At 37.0% G+C, this 18,521-nt stretch overlaps 1 protein-coding gene across 3 annotated transcripts in view; it reads left to right on the top strand.

Annotated features, from left to right (window-relative positions):
* The window catches only part of KLHL7 (kelch like family member 7), a 63,640-nt gene extending 47,386 nt beyond the window's left edge, over positions 1 to 16,254 (top strand). For 2 of the 3 annotated variants that reach the window (XM_029233880.1, XM_029233882.1), the window contains 4 exons: positions 137 to 377; positions 2,616 to 2,817; positions 13,524 to 13,621; positions 14,830 to 16,252. In XM_029233880.1, the coding sequence (XP_029089713.1) occupies positions 137 to 377; positions 2,616 to 2,817; positions 13,524 to 13,621; positions 14,830 to 15,113 (825 nt within the window). In that variant the 3' untranslated portion in view covers positions 15,114 to 16,252. Of the gene's footprint in view, positions 1 to 136; positions 378 to 2,615; positions 2,818 to 13,523; positions 13,622 to 14,829 lie in introns of all 3 variants that reach the window. The other variant, XM_029233881.1, reaches the window with a different exon arrangement.
* The last annotated feature ends 2,267 nt before the right edge of the window (positions 16,255 to 18,521 follow it).

Raw genomic sequence — 18,521 nt, 5'->3', positions numbered from 1 at the left:
AGCCAAACATTCTTATATGTACTCTGATAAATTTAACATATTCTTATGTTTTGTATGTTCTCAATTATATCTTTGCTTCCTCCTTTCCTATTATAGTTTTCCATTACTGAAATCTTCCTGTCCTTTCCTGTTACAGGATTATAGCTGGACAGACATCCGCTGCCCCTTTGAAAAACGAAGAGACGCAGCATGCGTGTTTTGGGACAATGTAGTTTACATTTTGGGTGGCTCTCAGCTTTTCCCCATAAAACGAATGGACTGCTATAATGTCGTTAAAGATAGCTGGTATTCCAAACTGGGCCCTCCAACACCTCGAGACAGCCTTGCTGCCTGCGCTGCAGAAGGCAAAATTTATACATCTGGAGGTTCCGAAGTTGGTAAGGACTTATTCAGTATTTGTGTGTGCTTTAAAGCTGAGGGTCTTGGCTTTCATATTTAAACAGAGTTGGTATTATTTGTTCAGATACTTTTTGACAAATTTAAATACATATCTGTCATATTTTAGAGCACATTTCCCTGAAGGTTTACCGTACTCTTTCTAAGTCATTAATTTACGAGAACTTCAACTCCCTAGATTATGTTAACTGTCCATTTTTTGTCATGACAACGGTTTCATTGACGTCATCTGGATTTTAGTTTCATTGTTGCCATCTGGATTAGTTATTTTATATACGTAATATTATTTGCTTTAAAGATTTTGGAGTTTGGCTTACTCATAGACCCACATTCAGGCTTTTAAAATCTGTATTATCTTTGCTTTCTTTGTATCAGAAAAAAGTAAGAATAATCTTTTTCATTTGCTTTATTCTTTAACTTTGTTTTTTTCTTTTGGCTGCGTCGGGTCTTCGTTGTGGCATGCGGGATCTTCGTTGCGGCGCGTGGGCTTCTCTCTAGATGTGACGTGCAGGTTTTCTGTCTCTAGTCATGGCACGCGGGCTCTGTAGTTAGCAGCACTCGGGCTGTCTAGTTGAAGCACGTGGGCCTAGTTGCCCAATCAGGGGTTGAACCAGTGTCCACTGCATTGGAAAGCAGATTATTTACTACTGGACCACCAGAGAACTCCCTATTCTTTAACTTTTTAATGTAATGATTGGTAGTGGTATCTTAAGCTTATTGATCAGAACAGGGTGTGGGTATGGGTATAAAAACCTTTCTCATTGACAGATAATTTATAAGTGTCCACTAGTGTTCGTTTATTAAATGAATAATTTTTCTAAATGAATATTCTAGATGCAGACTAGCTTTTATATGCTTTCGTCTTTTCAAGTAATCTCTTTAGCTAAATAATGGGCTTATAAAGAAAACTAGGAAGACCAAGTAAATCTAAAGTATGGAATTTAAACGTTGTCTTTTTGTTTTCTTTTATGATTTTTATATTAGCCCAAAGACTGTTTTACTTTTGGTCAGCATACTTATTTGTTTTAAGTTTCTACCCCCACTCCCACTAGATGCAAAATGAATACAAGAAAGATTATGATTTTCTAAATGTGACTTGAAAATCATAAAAGATTATGATTTTCTAAAATACTTGAGTGTTTTATAGATATACTTTTTTGTGGAAAGTATTAGTAGATAACTTCATTTCTTCAGCATTTACTCTACTAAGTCAGTTTTTCACTTAAATGGTAACTCTTTTTAATCTCCTATATACTGTATATTTCCCTTTAGTGTCAACCGACTGAATCTGCCAAATTTGAAATGTTTAAAAAGTTAAAAAGAAGTTAGTGTTAGTCATGACTATTACTTCTTCTGTTTGTTACTCTTTGAACTTTGCTCTTCATAGGCTTTGGTTTTGATAGAGACTTACAAGGGTGTTATTGCTTTTAAGCGTTAGAAAAGTCCAGAAAAGTGGGAAGGGAGCAATAATTTGATACGGTTCTAGCTTCGTTTTTCTTGGGAAAGAAAAAAAGCACTTGATCTTTAATGGTATCATTTCTAAAAGTCTTTATTGAGCTCCTAAAATGTGCAGAAGTTGCAAAACAGGATGGGTGTGTTTTGCCGTTAAAATGTATAATCAAAGTACACCAGAAACACATAACGATACTTTGAGTGTATATTCAAGAATGGACCGGCATGACTTCAGGGCCTACCCACACAACTGCTGAGAGCAGTCAGGAAGAACAGTTTTGTTAATGATGCAGTGGCTGTTGTAGAACATTAAATGACAAGCCTGAGGATACTCTCAGATAGTAGTCTTCATATTTTAAGGTATAGACTTAACCATCTGTAAACAGCTGTGTTTTTCCCCCTCTCTATAAACATTTGAGGTTCTGTTAATTCCCATCATGCATAACTGGGCTGGAAGACATACATAATGTTTCTTATTTAGTTTGAAAATCTTTTGAAATCAAACCAATTTCTTTTTTTTTTGTTTAATTACCAATTAATAAGTCTCTCCAGCAGATCCTTTTCTGAATATTTTCCAAGGTCTATACAAACAGGGGTAGCTTTTTCTGAAACTATTTCTACGTTTTGTTGTTGTTGATTGAGTAGAGAAAAGACTCTACAACCCTAAATTCTTTCCTCCAGTAATTAATGATTCAACTCTACAGTCAACTCACTCCAGGCCCACATACACACTAAGTTAAGAAAGATGGGGTCCTTTTCTTTTACAGGAAACTCGGCTCTGTATTTATTTGAGTGCTATGATACAAGAACTGAAAGCTGGCACACAAAGCCCAGCATGCTGACGCAGCGCTGCAGCCATGGGATGGTGGAAGCCAACGGCCTGATCTATGTTTGCGGTGGAAGTTTAGGGAACAATGTTTCTGGGCGAGTACTGAATTCCTGTGAAGTTTATGATCCTGCCACAGAAACGTATGTATCAGTTTAAAACTCTTACTACACAATTGTATTCTATAAGCTCAATGGAAGAAGATGTCAAAAGGCAGAAGGAACCCAGCAGAAGGATTTTTGAATGTGCTAGGGTCAGGGGCATGTTTATAGCCTTGACCCTTCCTCTACACCTTAAGAAATAGCTTGACCTTATACCCCATGGGAGCCCCTCTCTTTCTGTTCCTGCTTGTGCAATAAATAAATGTCTGTGAATAAGAAAATATGACTGATTCATCAAACTCAAAATATTTTTGTTTGAGAGATCGGGAAGTGTAGAGAGGGGGAAACAATTTATGACCAGAAGTAAATTTGCCTTTAATTAGAAATATTATGTATTGGTTCATGGCATTAATGAATCATACCCCTAGGTATAATGTCTTTTTTGAGTTTGTGCTTACTAAAGTATGTTTGGATTCATATTTATTAAATAAAATTATTCTTTTTAAAAAAAATATTTATTTATTTATTGGGCTGCGCCATGTCTTAGTTGCGGCATGTGGGATCTAGTTCCCTGACCAGGGATCAAACCCGGGCCCCCTGCATTGAGAGCACAGAGGCTTAACCACTGGACCACCAGGGAAGTCCCTAAGTAAAATATTCTTAAGTCAACTGGGAAGTAAAATAACTGCTTTTAAAAGGCAAAATACAAAGAAATAAACGGTTAGCCCGTTTTTCTGATCTTGTAATTAATGATGGAACCCATTCAGTACAGCCAAAGGATATGAGCCAGTTATTGATAGTGGGGGGTGGTAAGTATAGTGTAATTAACTAACAAGAAAATGAACACAGGTGATGTTCCAGTCAGACCTTTTGTTGATAATCAGAAACATCCAAAGACCTTCAATAAGAAAATTAACTTGCTCGTTTGAAAGGATTGTTCTTCCTTTACTAGAACAAGTTATTGGGCAAATATGTTCAACTTAAATGTTATGCCAAAGAGCCGCACCAAAACTCTTATACTCAAATTTTGTACTTAGGAAGTATTTCCAGGCTACAAAACATAGAAGTCTTCTACTCCAGCTATTGCTTTTATTAAATTAAGAGTAAAGATTTAATTATAAAATATAATTGTCATTTGTAGTTATTTATGCTTCCCACCTATTTTTGAAGGATTTAAGGAAGCAAAATCAGTAACTCCTTTCCCAAAGAAAAGTGCAATTACAATTGTTCTTTTCTCATTTTTTGCTCAACTAGTCACCCATGTTAGGGATAGAATTGAAAGAAGCTTATCTTGAAACTTATCTTTTGCTAAGTGTCTAGACTAGGAAATCTCTTGAGATCATCAAACTTAATACTTCCCAATTTTTTTTTTTTATTATTGGAGTATAGTTGCTTTACAATGGTGTGTTAGTTTCTGCTTCACAACAACAAAATGAATCAGTTATATATATACATATGTTTCCATATCTCTTCCCGCTGGCGTCTCCCTCCCTCCCACCCTCCCTATCCCACCCCTCCAGGCGGTCACAAAGCACCGAACTGATCTCCCTGTGCTATGTGGCTGCTTCCCATTAGCTATCTACCTTACGTTTGGTAGTGTATATATGTCCATGCCTCTCTCTCGCTTTGTCACAGCTTACCCTTCCCCCTCCCCATATCCTCAAGTCCATTCTCTAGTAAGTCTGTGTCTTTATTCCTGTTTTACCCCTAGGTTCTTCATGACATTTTTTTTTTCTTAAATTCCATATATATGTGTTAGCATACGGTATTTGTCTCTCTCTTTCTGACTTACTTCACTCTGTATGACAGACTCTAGGTCTATCCACCTCATTACAAATAGCTCAATTTCGTTTCTTTTTATGGCTGAGTAATATTCCATTGTATATATGTGCCACATCTTCTTTATCCATTCATCCGATGATGGACACTTAGGTTGTTTCCATCTCCGGGCTATTGTAAATAGAGCTGCAATGAACATTTTGGTACATGACTCTTTTTGAATTGTGGTTTTCTCAGGGTATATGTCCAGTAGTGGGATTGCTAGGTCATATGGTTGTAGTGTTTTTAAGGAACCTCCATACTGTTCTCCACAGTGGCTGTACCAATTCACATTCCCACCAGCAGTGCAAGAGGGTTCCCTTTTTTCCACACCCTTTCCAGCATTTATTGTTTCTAGATTTTTTGATGATGGCCATTCTGACTGGTGTGAGATGATGTCTCATTGTAGTTTTGATTTGCATTTCTCTAATGATTAATGATGTTGAGCATTCTTTCGTGTGTTTGTTGGCAGTCTGTATATCTTCTTTGGAGAAATGTCTATTTAGGTCTTCTGCCCATTTTTGGATTGGGTTGTTTGTTTTTTTGTTATTAAGCTGCATGAGCTGCTTATAAATTTTGGAGGTTAATCCTTTGTCAGTTGCTTCATTTGCAAATATTTTCTCCCATTCTGAGGGGTGTCTTTTGGTCTTGTTTATGGTTTCCTTTGCTGTGCAAAAGCTTTTAAGTTTCATTAGGTCCCATTTGTTTTTTTTTGTTTTTATTTCCATTTCTCTAGGAGGTGGGTCAAAAAGGACCTTGCTGTGATTTGTGTCATAGAGTGTCCTACCTATGTTTTCCTCTAAGAGTTTGATAGTTTCTGGCCTTACATTTAGGTCTTTATTCCATTTTGAGCTTATTTTTGTGTATGGTGTTAGGGAGTGATCTAATCTCATACTTTTACATGTCGCTGTCCAGTTTTCCCAGCACCACTTATGGAAGAGGCTGTCCTTTCTCCACTGTACATTCCTGCCTCCTTTATCAAAGATAAGGTGACCATATGTCCGTGGGTTTATCTCTGGGCTTTCTATCCTGTTCCATTGATCTATCTTTCTGTTTTTGTGCCAGTACCATACTGTCTTGATTACTGTAGCTTTGCAGTATAGTCTGAAGTCAGGGAGCCTGATTCCTCCAGCTCCGTTTTTCGTTCTCAAGATTGCTTTGGCTATTTGGGGTCTTTTGTGTTTCCATACAAATTGTGAAGTTTTTTGTTCTAGTTCTGTGAGAAATGCCAGTGGTAGTTTGATAGGGATTGCATTGAATCTGTAGATTGCTTTGGGTAGTAGAGTCATTTTCACAATGCTGATTCTTCCAATCCAAGAACATGGTATATCTTTCCATCTATTTGTATCATCTTTAATGTCTTTCATCAGTGTCTTATAATTTTCTGCATACAGGTCTTTTGTCTCCTTAGGTAGGTTTATCCCTAGATATTTTATTCTTTTTGTTGCAGTGGTAAATGGGAGTGTTTTCTTGATTTCACTTTCAGATTTTTCATCCTTAGTGTATAGGAATGCCAGAGATTTCTGTGCATTAATTTTGTATCCTGCTACTTTACCAAATTCATTGATTAGCTCTACTAGTTTTCTGGTAGCATCTTTAGGATTCTCTATGTATAGTATCATGTTATCTGCAAATAGTGACAGCTTTACTTCTTCTTTTCCAATTTGGATTCCTTTTATTTCCTTTTCTTCTCTGATTGCTGTGGCTAAAACTTCCAAAACTATATTGAATAAGAGTGGTGAGAGTGGGCAACCTTGTCTTGTTCCTGATCTTAGTGGAAATGCTTTCAGTTTTTCACCATTGTGGACGATGTTGGCTGTGGGTTTGTCATATATGGCCTTTATTATGTTGAGGAAACTTCCCTCTATGCCTACTTTCTGCAGGGTTTTTATCATAAATGGGTGTTGAATTTTGTCACATGCTTTCTCTGCATCTATTGAGATGATCATATGGTTTTTCTCCTTCAATTTGTTAATATGGTGTATCACATTGATTGATTTGTGTATATTGAAGAATCCTTGCATTCCTGGAATAAACCCCACTTGATCATGGTGTATGATCTGTTTAATGTGCTGTTGGATTCTCTTTACTAGTATTTTGTTGAGGATTTTTGCATCTATGTTCATCAGTGATATTCGCCTGTAGTTTTCTTTCTTTGTGACATCCTTGTCTGGTTTTGGTATCAGGGTGATGGTGGCCTCGTAGAATGAGTTGGGGAGTGTTCTTCCCTCTGCTGTATTTTGGAAGAGTTTGAGAAGGATACGTGTTAGCTCTTCTCTAAGTGATAGAATTCGCCTGTGAAGCCATCTGGTCCTGGGCTTTTGTTTGTTGGAAGATTTTTAATCACAGTTTCAATTTCAGTGCTTGTGATTGGTCTGTTCATATTTTCTGTTTCTTCTTGATTCAGTCTTGGCAGGTTGTGCCTTTCTAAGAATTTGTCCATTTCTTCCAGGTTGTCCATTTTATTGGCATAGAGTTGCTTGTAGTAATCTCTCATGATGTTTTGTATTTCTGCAGTGTCAGTTGTTACTTCTCCTTTTTCATTTCTAATTCTATTGATTTAAGTCTTCTCCCTTTTTTTCTTGATGAGTCTGGCTAATGGTTTATCAATTTTGTTGATCTTCTCAAAGAACCAGCTTTTAGTTTTATTGATCTTTGCTATTGTTTCCTTCATTTCATTTTCATTTATTTCTGATCTGATTTTTATGATTTCTTTCCTTCTGCTAACTTTGGGGTTCTTTTGTTCTTCTTTCTCTAATTGCTTTAGGTGTATGGTTACATTGCTTATTTGAGATGCTTCTTATTTCTTAATGTAGGATTGTATTGCTATAAACTTCCCTCTTAGAACTGCTTTTGCTGCATTCCATAGGTTTTGGGTCGTTGTATTTTAATTGTCATTTGTTTCTAGGTATTTTTTGATTTCCTCTTTGATTTCTTCAGTGATCACTTCGTTATTAAGTAGTGTATTGTTTAGCCTCCATGTGTTTGTATTTTTTACAGATCTTTTCCTGTAATTGATATCTAGTCTCATAGCGTTGTGGTCGGAAAAGATACTTGATACAATTTCAATTTTCTTAAATTTACGAAGGCTTGATTTGTGACCCAAGATATGATCTATCCTGGAGCTCATGTTCCATGAGCGCTAGAGAAAAATGTGTATTCTGTTGTTTTTGGATGGAATGTCCTATAAATATCAATTAAGTCCATCTTGTTTAATGTATCATTTAAAGCTCGTGTTTCCTTATTTATTTTCATTTTGGATGATCTGTCCATTGGTGAAAGTGGGGTGTTAAAGTCCCCTACTATGAATGTGTTACTGTCGATTTCCCCTTTTATGGCTGTTAGTATTTGCCTTATGTATTGAGGTGCTCCTGTGTTGGGTGCATAAATATTTACAATTGTTATATCTTCTTCTTGGATCGATCCCTTGATCATTATTTAGTATCCTTCTTTGTTTCTTCTAATAGTCTTTATTTTAAAGTGTATTTTGTCTGATATGAGAATTGCTACTCCAGCTTTCTTTTGGTTTCCATTTGCATGAAATATCTTTTTCCATCCCCTTACTTTCAGTCTGTATGTGTCTCTAGGTCTGAAGTGGGTCTCTTGTAGACAGCAAATATATGGGTCTTGTCTTTGTATCCATTCAGCCAATCTGTGTCTTTTGGTGGGAGCATTTAGTCCATTTATATTTAAGGTAATTATCGATATGTATGTTCCTATTCCCATTTTCTTAATTGTTTTGGGTTCGTTATTGTAGGTCTTTTCCTTCTCTTGTGTTTCTTGCCTAGAGAAGTTCCTTTAGCAGTTGTTGTAGAGCTGGTTTGGTGGTGCTGAACTCTCTCAGCTTTTGCTTGTCTGTAAAGGTTTTAATTTCTCCATCAAATCTGAACAAGATCCTTGCTGGGTAGAGTAATCTTGGTTTCAGGTTTTTCTCCTTCATCACTTTCAATATGTCCTGCCACTCCCTTCTGACTTGCAGAGTTTCTGCTGAAAGATCAGCTGTTAACCTTATGGGGATTCTCTTGTGTGTTATTTGTTGTTTTTCCCTTGCTGCTTTTAATATGTTTTCTTTGTATTTAATTTTTGACAGTTTGATTAATATGTGTCTTGGCATATTTCTCCTTGAATTTATCCTGTATGGGACTCTCTGTGCTTCCTAGACTTGATTAACTATTTCCTTTCCCATGTTAGGGAAGTTTTCGACTATAATCTCTTCAAATATTTTCTCAGTCCCTTTCTTTTTCTCTTCTTCTTCTGGAACCCCTATAATTTGAATGTTGGTGCGTTTAATGTTGTCCCAGAGTTCTCTGAGACTGTCCTCAGTTCTTTTCATTCTTTTTTCTTTATTCTGCTCTTCATTAGTTATTTCCACTATTTTATCTTCCAGGTCACTTATCCGTTCTTCTGCCTCAATTATTCTGCTATTGATCCCATCTAGAGTATTTTTCATTTCATTTATTGTGTTGTTCATCATTGTTTGTTTCATCTTTAGTTCTTCTAGGTCCTTGTTAAATGTTTCTTGCATTTTGTCTATTCTATTTCCAAGATTTTGGATCATCTTTACTATCATTATTCGGAATTCTTTTTCAGGTAGACTGCCTATTTCCTCTTCATTTGTTAGGTCTGGTGGGTTTTTATCTTGCTCCTTCATCTGCTGTGTGTTTTTCTGTCTTCTCATTTTGCTTATCTTACTGTGTTTGGGGTCTCCTTTTTGCAGGCTGCAGGTTCGTAGTTCCTGTTGTTTTTGGTGTCTGCCCCCAGTGGCTAAGGTTGGTTCAGTGGGTTGTATAGGCTTCCTGGTGAGGGGGACTAGTGCCTGTGTTCTGGTGGATGAGGCTGGATCTTGTCTTTCTGGTGGGCAGGTCCACGTCTGGTGGTGTGTTTTGGGGTGTCTGTTGACTTATTATGATTTTGGGCAGCCTCTCTGCTAATGGGTGGGGTTGTGTTCCTGTCTTGCTAGTTGTTTGGCATAGGATGTCCAGCACTGTAGCTTGCTGGTCGTTGAGTGAAGCTGGGTGCTGGTGTTGAGATGGAGATCTCTGGGAGATTTTCGCTGTTTGATATTATGTGCAGCTGGGAGGTCTCTTGTGGACCAGTGTCCTGAAGTTGGCTCTCCCACCTCAGAGGCACAACACTAACTCCTGGCTGGAGCACCAAGAGCCTTTCATCCACACGGCTCAGAAGAAAAGGGCGAAAAAGTAGAATAAGAATAAGGAGGAGGAGGGGGAGGAAGGAAGGAAGGAAGGAAGGAGGGAGGGAGGGAGGGAGGAAGGAAGGAAAATAAGAAAGATGATAAGGTAAAATAAAGTAAGATAAAATATAATAAAGTTATTAAAATAAAAAAATAATAAGAAAAAAAAAACGGATGGATAGAACCCTGGAACAAATGGTGGAAGCAAAGCTATACCGACAAAATCTCACACAGAAGCATACACATACACACTCACAAAAAGAGGAAAAGGGGAAAACAATCATAAATCTTGCTCTCAAAGTCCACCTCCTCAATTTGGGATGATTCGTTGTCTAAAGGAGGGAAGGAAGGAAAGAAAGAAGATAAAGTAAAATAAAATAAAGTTATTAAAATAAAAAGTAATTATTAAGAAAAAATTTTTTTAAAAAACGGATAGAACCCTTGGACAAATGGTGGAAGCAAAGCTATACAGACAAAATCTCACACAGAAGCATACACATACACACTCACAAAAAAAGGAAAAGGGGAAAAAATAAATCTTGCTCTCAAAGTCCACCTCCTTATTTTGGGATGATTCGTTGTCTATTCATGTATTCCACAGCTGCAGGGTACATCAAGTTGATTGTGGAGCTTTAATCCGCTGCTTCCGAGGCTGCTAGGAGAGATTCCCCTTTCTCTTTTTTGTTCTCACAGCTCCCAGGGACTCAGCTTCGGATTTGGCCCCGCCTGTGCGTGTAGGTCGCCGGAGGGCGTCTGTTCTTTGCTCAGACAGGACGGGGTTAAAGGAGCCACTGATTCGGAGGCGCTGGCTCACTCAGGCCCGGGGTAGGGAGGGTCACGGAGTGCAGGGCAGCCTGCGGCGGCAGAGGCCCGCGTGACGTTGCACCAGCCTCGCTCCCACTGGTGCAGGTCCCGTCCCTATCCTTTTGTCTCTGTTTATTCTTTTTTCTTTTGCCCTACCCAGGTACGTGGGGGAGTTTCTTGGCTTTTGGGAGGTCTGAGGTCTTCTGCCAGCGTTCAGTAGGTGTTCTGTAGGAGTTGTTCCACGTGTAGGTGTATTTCTGGTGTATCTGTGGGGAGGAAGGTGATCTCCGCGTTTTACTCTTCCGCCATCTTCCCGGAAGTCTCTCTCTCCCAATGTTTTTTTAAACTGTACCTTTGTACTTGCCAGGGCACACTGGGGATACACCTTATCCTAATCTCATCATCCATCCATCCAGCTATCTATCCATCCCCTCTTATCCTAAACCATAGGAGCAGGGTATATACCAACTGTCCTCCCTCCTGTATCAGTCTCTACTTTACCTCCCATAAATCCTATACTCAAAAAGCATTACAGCATACTAGTTGGAAAACTGTAATCTCATTCATTCTGCTGCCTAATTATTGTTTCGTTTCTAAAAAATATCTTAGAGTAGAACCCATACCATATGAACTCCAGGCTTCTAAATTCTGAGATCTTTATTCAGGCAGTATCAGTGTAAATCAATATATTCTTGTTTATAGTAGCAGAGAAAGAGTATAAAGGGATTCTACAACTTCAATATTTTTTAAAACTAGGTGAATATAATCAGTTTGGGGAATATTTTAAAACTTACACAACTTAGCATTTCTTTTGTATATATTGAGCTTATGTATTAAGTTTGAATTCTCTAAATTTTCCTAAGTGAAAAGCTAGTATGAATATAATTATCCAAATCTCATAATGAAAGATGTTATATACTACTATGATTTCCTTTCTAATATGTTGTGTCCATCCAACGTATTTTTTGTAAAACTGTTTCTTCCCAATTTTCACAATTTTTAAAGTGTTTTTTAACTAGAATGTGTTCGATTGGAAGCTAAGAAATGAAACCTGTGGAGACAACACAACACAGTTTCCACAGTTAGAATTTTGAGGAAAGCTACTGAACACTAAACTCAGGTTGGAGAGAGCAGAGACCTAGTGCATATTCTGCATGTGAATTATAGGAGGAAGGAAGAGTGTTTCACGAAGTTCCTTAATTCTAAACCTTGAGGAGACTTAGATATACATAAAACATTCTCTTATTTTATATCATAGACATATTTAGAGAAGAAAGGGGTATGTATATTGAATTTTTCCAAGTCAGATCCTCTGTTTAACACACTGACAGCTCACTGTGTGGAGAGGCTGTGGAGGTCGAGTACTGGCTCTCCCACTTTCGAGCTGAATGCCGGTCTTTTCACCTGGAAGAGCACGTGTGTTCATCCTGAAAAACAGGAGGACTTACTTTAACTGAATGCTCAGAAAATGAGAGTGGTGACTGTCAAACCATTTTTAAAACAAACCAAAAGTATGTAAATATAAGGCAACAAGAGTTGTTGATATTTCAGAGTTCATCATTATGCTCTAATTATGTTTTGAAAAGTTAAATGTATTAAATTATTTAAAAGAAGAGTTATGAATAACCATATTAGGGCTTCCCTGGTGGCGCAGTGGTTGAGAGTCAGCCTGCCGATGCAGGGGACACGGGTTCGTGCCCAGGTCTGGGAGGATCCCACGTGCCGCGGAGCGGCTGGGCCCGTGAGCCATGGCCGCTGAGCCTGCGCGTCCAGAGCCTGTGCTCCGCAATGGGAGAGGCCAAAACAGTGAGAGGCCCACGTAACGCAAAAAATAAATAAATAAATAATAACCATATTAGAGCATTACACTTATGCCAAATTGCCCTTTTTTTGTTTTTGTTTGGAGTCTTTCGATTTATATCAGCTGTTAAGAGTTGTGTGCTGGTACCACCTTCACAATCACAGATGTTAGTTATCTGTATGGGAGTACATGCAAAAGAAGAGACGGGGGCTTCCCTGGTGGCGCAGTGGTTGGGAGTCCGCCTGCCGATGCAGGGGACACGGGTTCGTGCCCCGGTCCAGGAAGATACCACATGCCGCGGAGCGGCTGGGCCCGTGAGCCATGGCCGCTGAGCCTGCACGTCCGGAGCCTGTGCTCCGCAACGGGAGAGGACACGGCGGTGAGAGGCCCGCGTACCGCAAAAAAAAAAAAAAAAAAAAAGAGAGAGAGATGAATCTCATAGAAAACAACAAAATTGTCTGTGTGTTAATGCTGCTACCTATGAATTAGTATCCTTCAACCCTTGTGTCCACATTTATATTCTCAATCTCTTTCTTTATAGTAGTGCCTGTGATCACAGCAACATGCTAATAAGTTATTAAACGTGACAGAATGATAGGAGCTGCCTGAAGTTCTAAGTGTATATTTAAAGATGTATGTGTGAATAGTAACAGATATGCTAATTTGCTGATTGCTAGAGGCCCATGATAAATTTGTTTTACTTACCGTATGTAAATATTAATTAAAACCACATGTGACTAAAACCATATTAGTACCTTATATTTTCTTACATATCTTCCCTGTTTTGTTTGTTACTGTTTTACAAGTTATTGTGAACTATAGGAAATGGATGTCTTCCAAAGACATGTTAATAGTCTCCGGATATCCTCTGTTTCCCATATCCTATTGGAGTTGAAAGGAATAAAATCCCTATTTACCCCACCTATAAATTACTGAAAACCACTGTTAAACTTTTGTTTTCTAGCTTTCCAGACATGCAGGCGCACATTTGTGTGTGTGTGTGTGTGCATGTGTACACATATGTGAGTGGTAAATGAGCGCTTACTTGGGATAACAGACCTTTCTTATAAATTTGTATGAGTCCTTTTACTTCTTGTGAACCTGTATACTAAAAACTTTCCTTTGTTTTTTCAGATGGACTGAGCTGTGTCCAATGATTGAAGCCAGGAAGAATCATGGACTGGTATTTGTAAAAGACAAGATATTTGCTGTGGGTGGTCAGAATGGCTTAGGTATGTGAAATTAGTTCACTTTTTCAACTTTCACAATGAATTTGCTGATATTTCCTTATCTTAGGTTATGAAAATGTTTCTTGATCACATACATCATTAGACTTTTTTTATAGTTTCTGTGAACTAACTAACGGTTTATGAAACATTGTAATACGTTTAACATTTCTGTCTATGAATGTAGGTAATAGCCACCAGTCATTGTGACAGTCTCAGGTGGCTTTAGCACATTTTCAAATACCCTCTGGGGAATGGTATCACATTAGCTTAAGAGCTATTGAGTGGGGACTTCCCTGGTGGTCCAGTGGCTAAGACTCCATGCTCCCAATGCAGGGGGCCCGGGTTCGATTCCTGGTCTGGGAACTAGATCCCACATGCTGCAACTAAGAGTTCACGTACCACAACTAAAGATCCCACATGCCACAACTAAGACCTGACACAGCCAAATAAATAAATATTTAAAAACAAAACAAAACAAAACTGTTGAGTGACAGAAACATTTGAACTTTAATATAACTTTTAAAACTTTTTAATTTAACTTTTAGGACTTGTATCCAGGCTCTGAATGGCAGTGTTTCCTAAACATTTTTAAACGTTGCATGAAAATATCGGTACTACTTTTTTAAATGAGTAAATTTGATCTTTTTATTTTCTTAAATAATGTTGTACTAAAGAATCTTAAATAATTGCTTTTAATAATGTAGAATTTGGACTGAATCTATAGATAAGATTCCACAAAGCTTATTTTAGTCAGTACCTTTAATCACTACTTAAGTATAACAAAGAAATCGCTTTATTTCTTTCTTCTGTCTCTATCCATTGCTGTTTTTCATAAGCTGCTGACAGATAAATGGTAGAAGGAAAAAGAAGGACATTTGAATGATTATAATCAAACTTAATCAGAAGGAAACTTCACTGGTCTACTTTTTAATTTTTCCAGAGCAGATAGAACATCTTTAATTTTATGGAATAAATATAAGTATTTATGATTCTAAAATGACAAAGGAAAATTAAGTTAAATTTCTGTTGTGTTCAAGTAGGAATAGGAATTTAAATGGTAGATAATGTGAGGATTCATTGTAAAATTCTTACAACTCTTCTGCATGTTTGAAGTTTTTCATAATGAGAGGTTTGGAAAAAATACAAAGAATTATTACTTTAAGAGATCTTAGAATTGTTCATATAGCTGTTCACGTTTTATTCTTTTGAAGGTGGTCTGGACAATGTGGAATATTACGATATTAAATTAAACGAATGGAAGATGGTCTCACCAATGCCATGGAAGGGTGTAACAGTCAAGTGTGCAGCAGTCGGCTCTGTAGTTTATGTCTTGGCTGGTTTTCAGGGTGTGGGTCGATTAGGACACATCCTTGAATATAACACTGAAACAGACAAATGGATCGCCAACTCCAAAGTCCGAGCTTTTCCAGTAACAAGTTGTTTAATTTGTGTTGTTGATACTTGTGGAGCAAATGAAGAAACCCTTGAAACATGAAAAATGAGTGAACTTCAAGACTCACTGGAGACTCAAAAGTATGGCCACCAGTGCTTTGTTCCAAGAGTTTGGTTACAAAGTGTTAGTTTGGTGTTTTGTTCTTTTCAAGGAAGTTTCAAGTAAAGTAAGATTCCTATAAAATAGATTTTCTTTTATATGGGATTTCTTACTTCATTCAAAGACCATATTTCAGCTGGCCACATAACCAAGAACATATCTAGCAAGAAAACTTGTAAAGTTATAAGCACTTGGTGAAAGTATGAATTCTTAAATGAACTTCACATTTGTAACTATGATTATGGCAGAATGGGGGATTGACTCACCATAGAAGCAACCTCATCTTAGCTCTAGATTCTATTTTCATACATCATAGAAGTGCTATGTAGTTAGGACTGTTTGTTTCTGTTCAGTCAAGAACTAAGAAATAGTATGAATTGTAAGTCAAAGATAGGCAGTTCTGTTGGAGCAGCTTAGTCTCACGTAATTTTGCTTGTCTTCATTTGTTCCATTTAGTGCCAAATGTATTGCATTTTAAAAGCAAGCCAGAGTGAGTCAAAGCATACACTTATATCTCACAAAACTTCATAAACACATTTTGAGAGTTAAAAATGTACCTAACTCCTCATGAAATATATTCTGTCCAATTAAATAATTCCGTCTTTTTAACACAAAATGTCAAGCCTAGTACCCATCACTAATTTATATCACTTTTTTTCCCAGGGGTTAAAAAAGGATTATACCTCTTCAGTGCTCACTCTGTTAAATAAAATCCAATCATTATAAGAATTATTACCTAGCAAAAGAAAGCTACTTATAGCAAATTTCTAGGTCACTAGAATAGCACTGATAGTTATAAATTTTGAACTTCTTACAGATTAGAAAGGTACATGATTTCTCTTCCTTAGCAGAGCACATCATTGATATTTGACCCAGTTGTCTCTAAAAGTTTTTTAGTTGAGTTAAATATCTGTCATCTTGTATTAATTGCTTATATGTGGTCAGTAAATCTTTTACAAAACCAACTCTTCATTTCTTTCCTAGTAATGTTTTGCCCTTTTACATTATGAAATGTATGGAGTGAGCCATGTAAAGCTGTCACCATCCATGTTTTTACCTGGTAATATTAAATATTTTTAAACTTCGAGTAGACCGCTAAGTTCATTCTTCATTTTAAATAGGTAATGGTTGTTTTTTTGAACTTGTGAAACAATGTTTCTCTTTAAATTTTTATTGTTTTCTTTATAATGGGGGTTATAAGCTTAAAACCTAAAAATGTTTATATGAAAAAGGAATTATAAAAAGATTATGGTAGATATATTTCTATTTATGTAAGGTTTTATGTACATGACAGCTTTATTAAGATATAATTTACACGTCATACAGTTCACTGATTTAAAGTGTACTATTCAATGGTCTTTAATATATTCACAGAGTTATGCAACCATCACCATAATTTTGGAACACTTTCTTCACCGCAAAAAGAAACCCTACCCTCATTAGCAGTCACTCCCCATTTTCCCTGCATTACCTTCTTATGGCTCCTGTGACAAATTACCATAAACTTTGTTGCTTAAAGCAACAGAAATTTATTCTTTCACAGTTTGGGAGACCAGAAATCCTAAATCAAGGTGCTGTTAGGGTTGAGTCCTTCTGGATGCTCTGAGGCGAAAACTTGCCATGCCTCTCCTGTAGCTTCTGATGGCTGCCGGCAAATGTTGGTGTTTCTTGGCTTATAACTACATCTCTTCAGTCACTGCCCCAGTCTTCACAGGGCCTTCTTCCCTGTGTGTCTCGTCTCTCTGCATCTTCATGTGGTGTTATAAGAACAACAGTCATTGGATTTAGCTTACCCTCCTCATAATCCATTGTGACCATATCTCTTAACCAATGACATCTGCAAAGACACTGTCTCCAAATAAGGTCACATTTTGGAGTTTTGAGGAGACATTATTCAACCCAGTTGCATCTCCCAAACACCCCATCCCTAGGTAACCATTAATCTTTCTGTCTCTAGATTTGCCCATTCTGAACATTTTTATGTTGAATTTTGAATTTTCCTCTCCGTTGAAAAAAATGTGGCAATGTTTTTTGAGGGTAGAATATCCATTTATCATATTATAATGGTTATATTACTTAATTTGATACAATAATTTCCCATATGGGAATATGCAGCTGTTTAAGGTATTTTAAATAACTACCCTTCAGGCTGTATCTGCTGACTAGAGCACACTACGATAAGTATGTAGACAGCTTTGATGTAGGTTATAATGAAGTGTGTGTGGTTTTTTTCCTTAGTAATCTTAGTAATTCTAATTAGTGTCTGTTTTCTGTCCTGGAAATAGTCTATGATATTGTCAATATCATGATAATGAGTAAAAATACAATATATTGGCGAGTATATTTTCTGTTACTCCCCCACCCAAAATTCCTATCCTGTATAGTGCTCTACTTTCTCTTTAGTAGATATGTGATTGTTAATGTTATATTTTTTACAGTGACATGACTTTGATGACATAGCAGTTTAGCTTTTACTTTTGAAAATCACAGTGTGAACATGAAATTTTAATGTCTTGAAAAAAATTGTTGCTGTCAAAAACAGTCATTAATTACAATTGTGACCTAGCGTTCAAAAATGTGACATATAGTGTCATGGAAAATTTAGAGCCATGAAAAGAGCCATTTTTTAAAACCAGCAGTCTGTTTTCCTTTTGCCTCATACACTGTTAACGGCAAAAATTTTGGATTTGCTGCAGAGGCCAGGGTAAAGGAGATATTTGAAGGTGATATTTGAAGAAACTTTTTAAGGGTGGTAGTGTTAACACACATCAACAACTTCAAACATTCAATCCACTCAAACATGGCACCAAAACAGCTCTCACTAAGTCCCCGTAATTTGTTAACATGAAAGAATATTTTACAGGTTACATCATTCAGCACTTGATAAATCATTCCTTTAAATAACCCCCTTTCTCCTTACAGTTGCCTCAAAAGACTTTTAAAAGCTTGAATCTACTTTCATCTTCCTAACTTTCCTCCTTCCCAAGGTAATTCAAACTACTTTAGGAGAAAATCTGTACTGGGAAATTGTCTGAAATGTCATCCTTACTAACTAGAAAGCTTTTTTACTTTCCAGAGCTTTAAACCTATTCTGATAACAAAGCTGTAAAATGGGGTTCAAGGTCTGGTTCATTCAGTTCTTTTTTTTTTTTAACATCTTCATTGGAGTATAATTTATTCAGTTCTTGTAGGGGATTTCCCTGACTTTATCTTCCAGCCATCCATTGAATTTGTTTCCACTATCCATGTTTAATTTCCAAGAGCATTTTCTTTTTAGGATTGTCCTTTTATATAGCATGCTGGTCTTGTTTCATGTTGCCCTGTCTGAGGATATTTTAGTTTCCTTAACAT

This window comes from Monodon monoceros, unplaced genomic scaffold (genome assembly GCF_005190385.1).
Source record: "Monodon monoceros isolate NGI ecotype Baffin Bay Population unplaced genomic scaffold, NGI_Narwhal_1 Super_Scaffold_2, whole genome shotgun sequence".
NCBI classification, from domain to species: domain Eukaryota; kingdom Metazoa; phylum Chordata; class Mammalia; order Artiodactyla; family Monodontidae; genus Monodon; species Monodon monoceros.
This window is presented reverse-complemented; position numbering and strand designations above follow the sequence as displayed.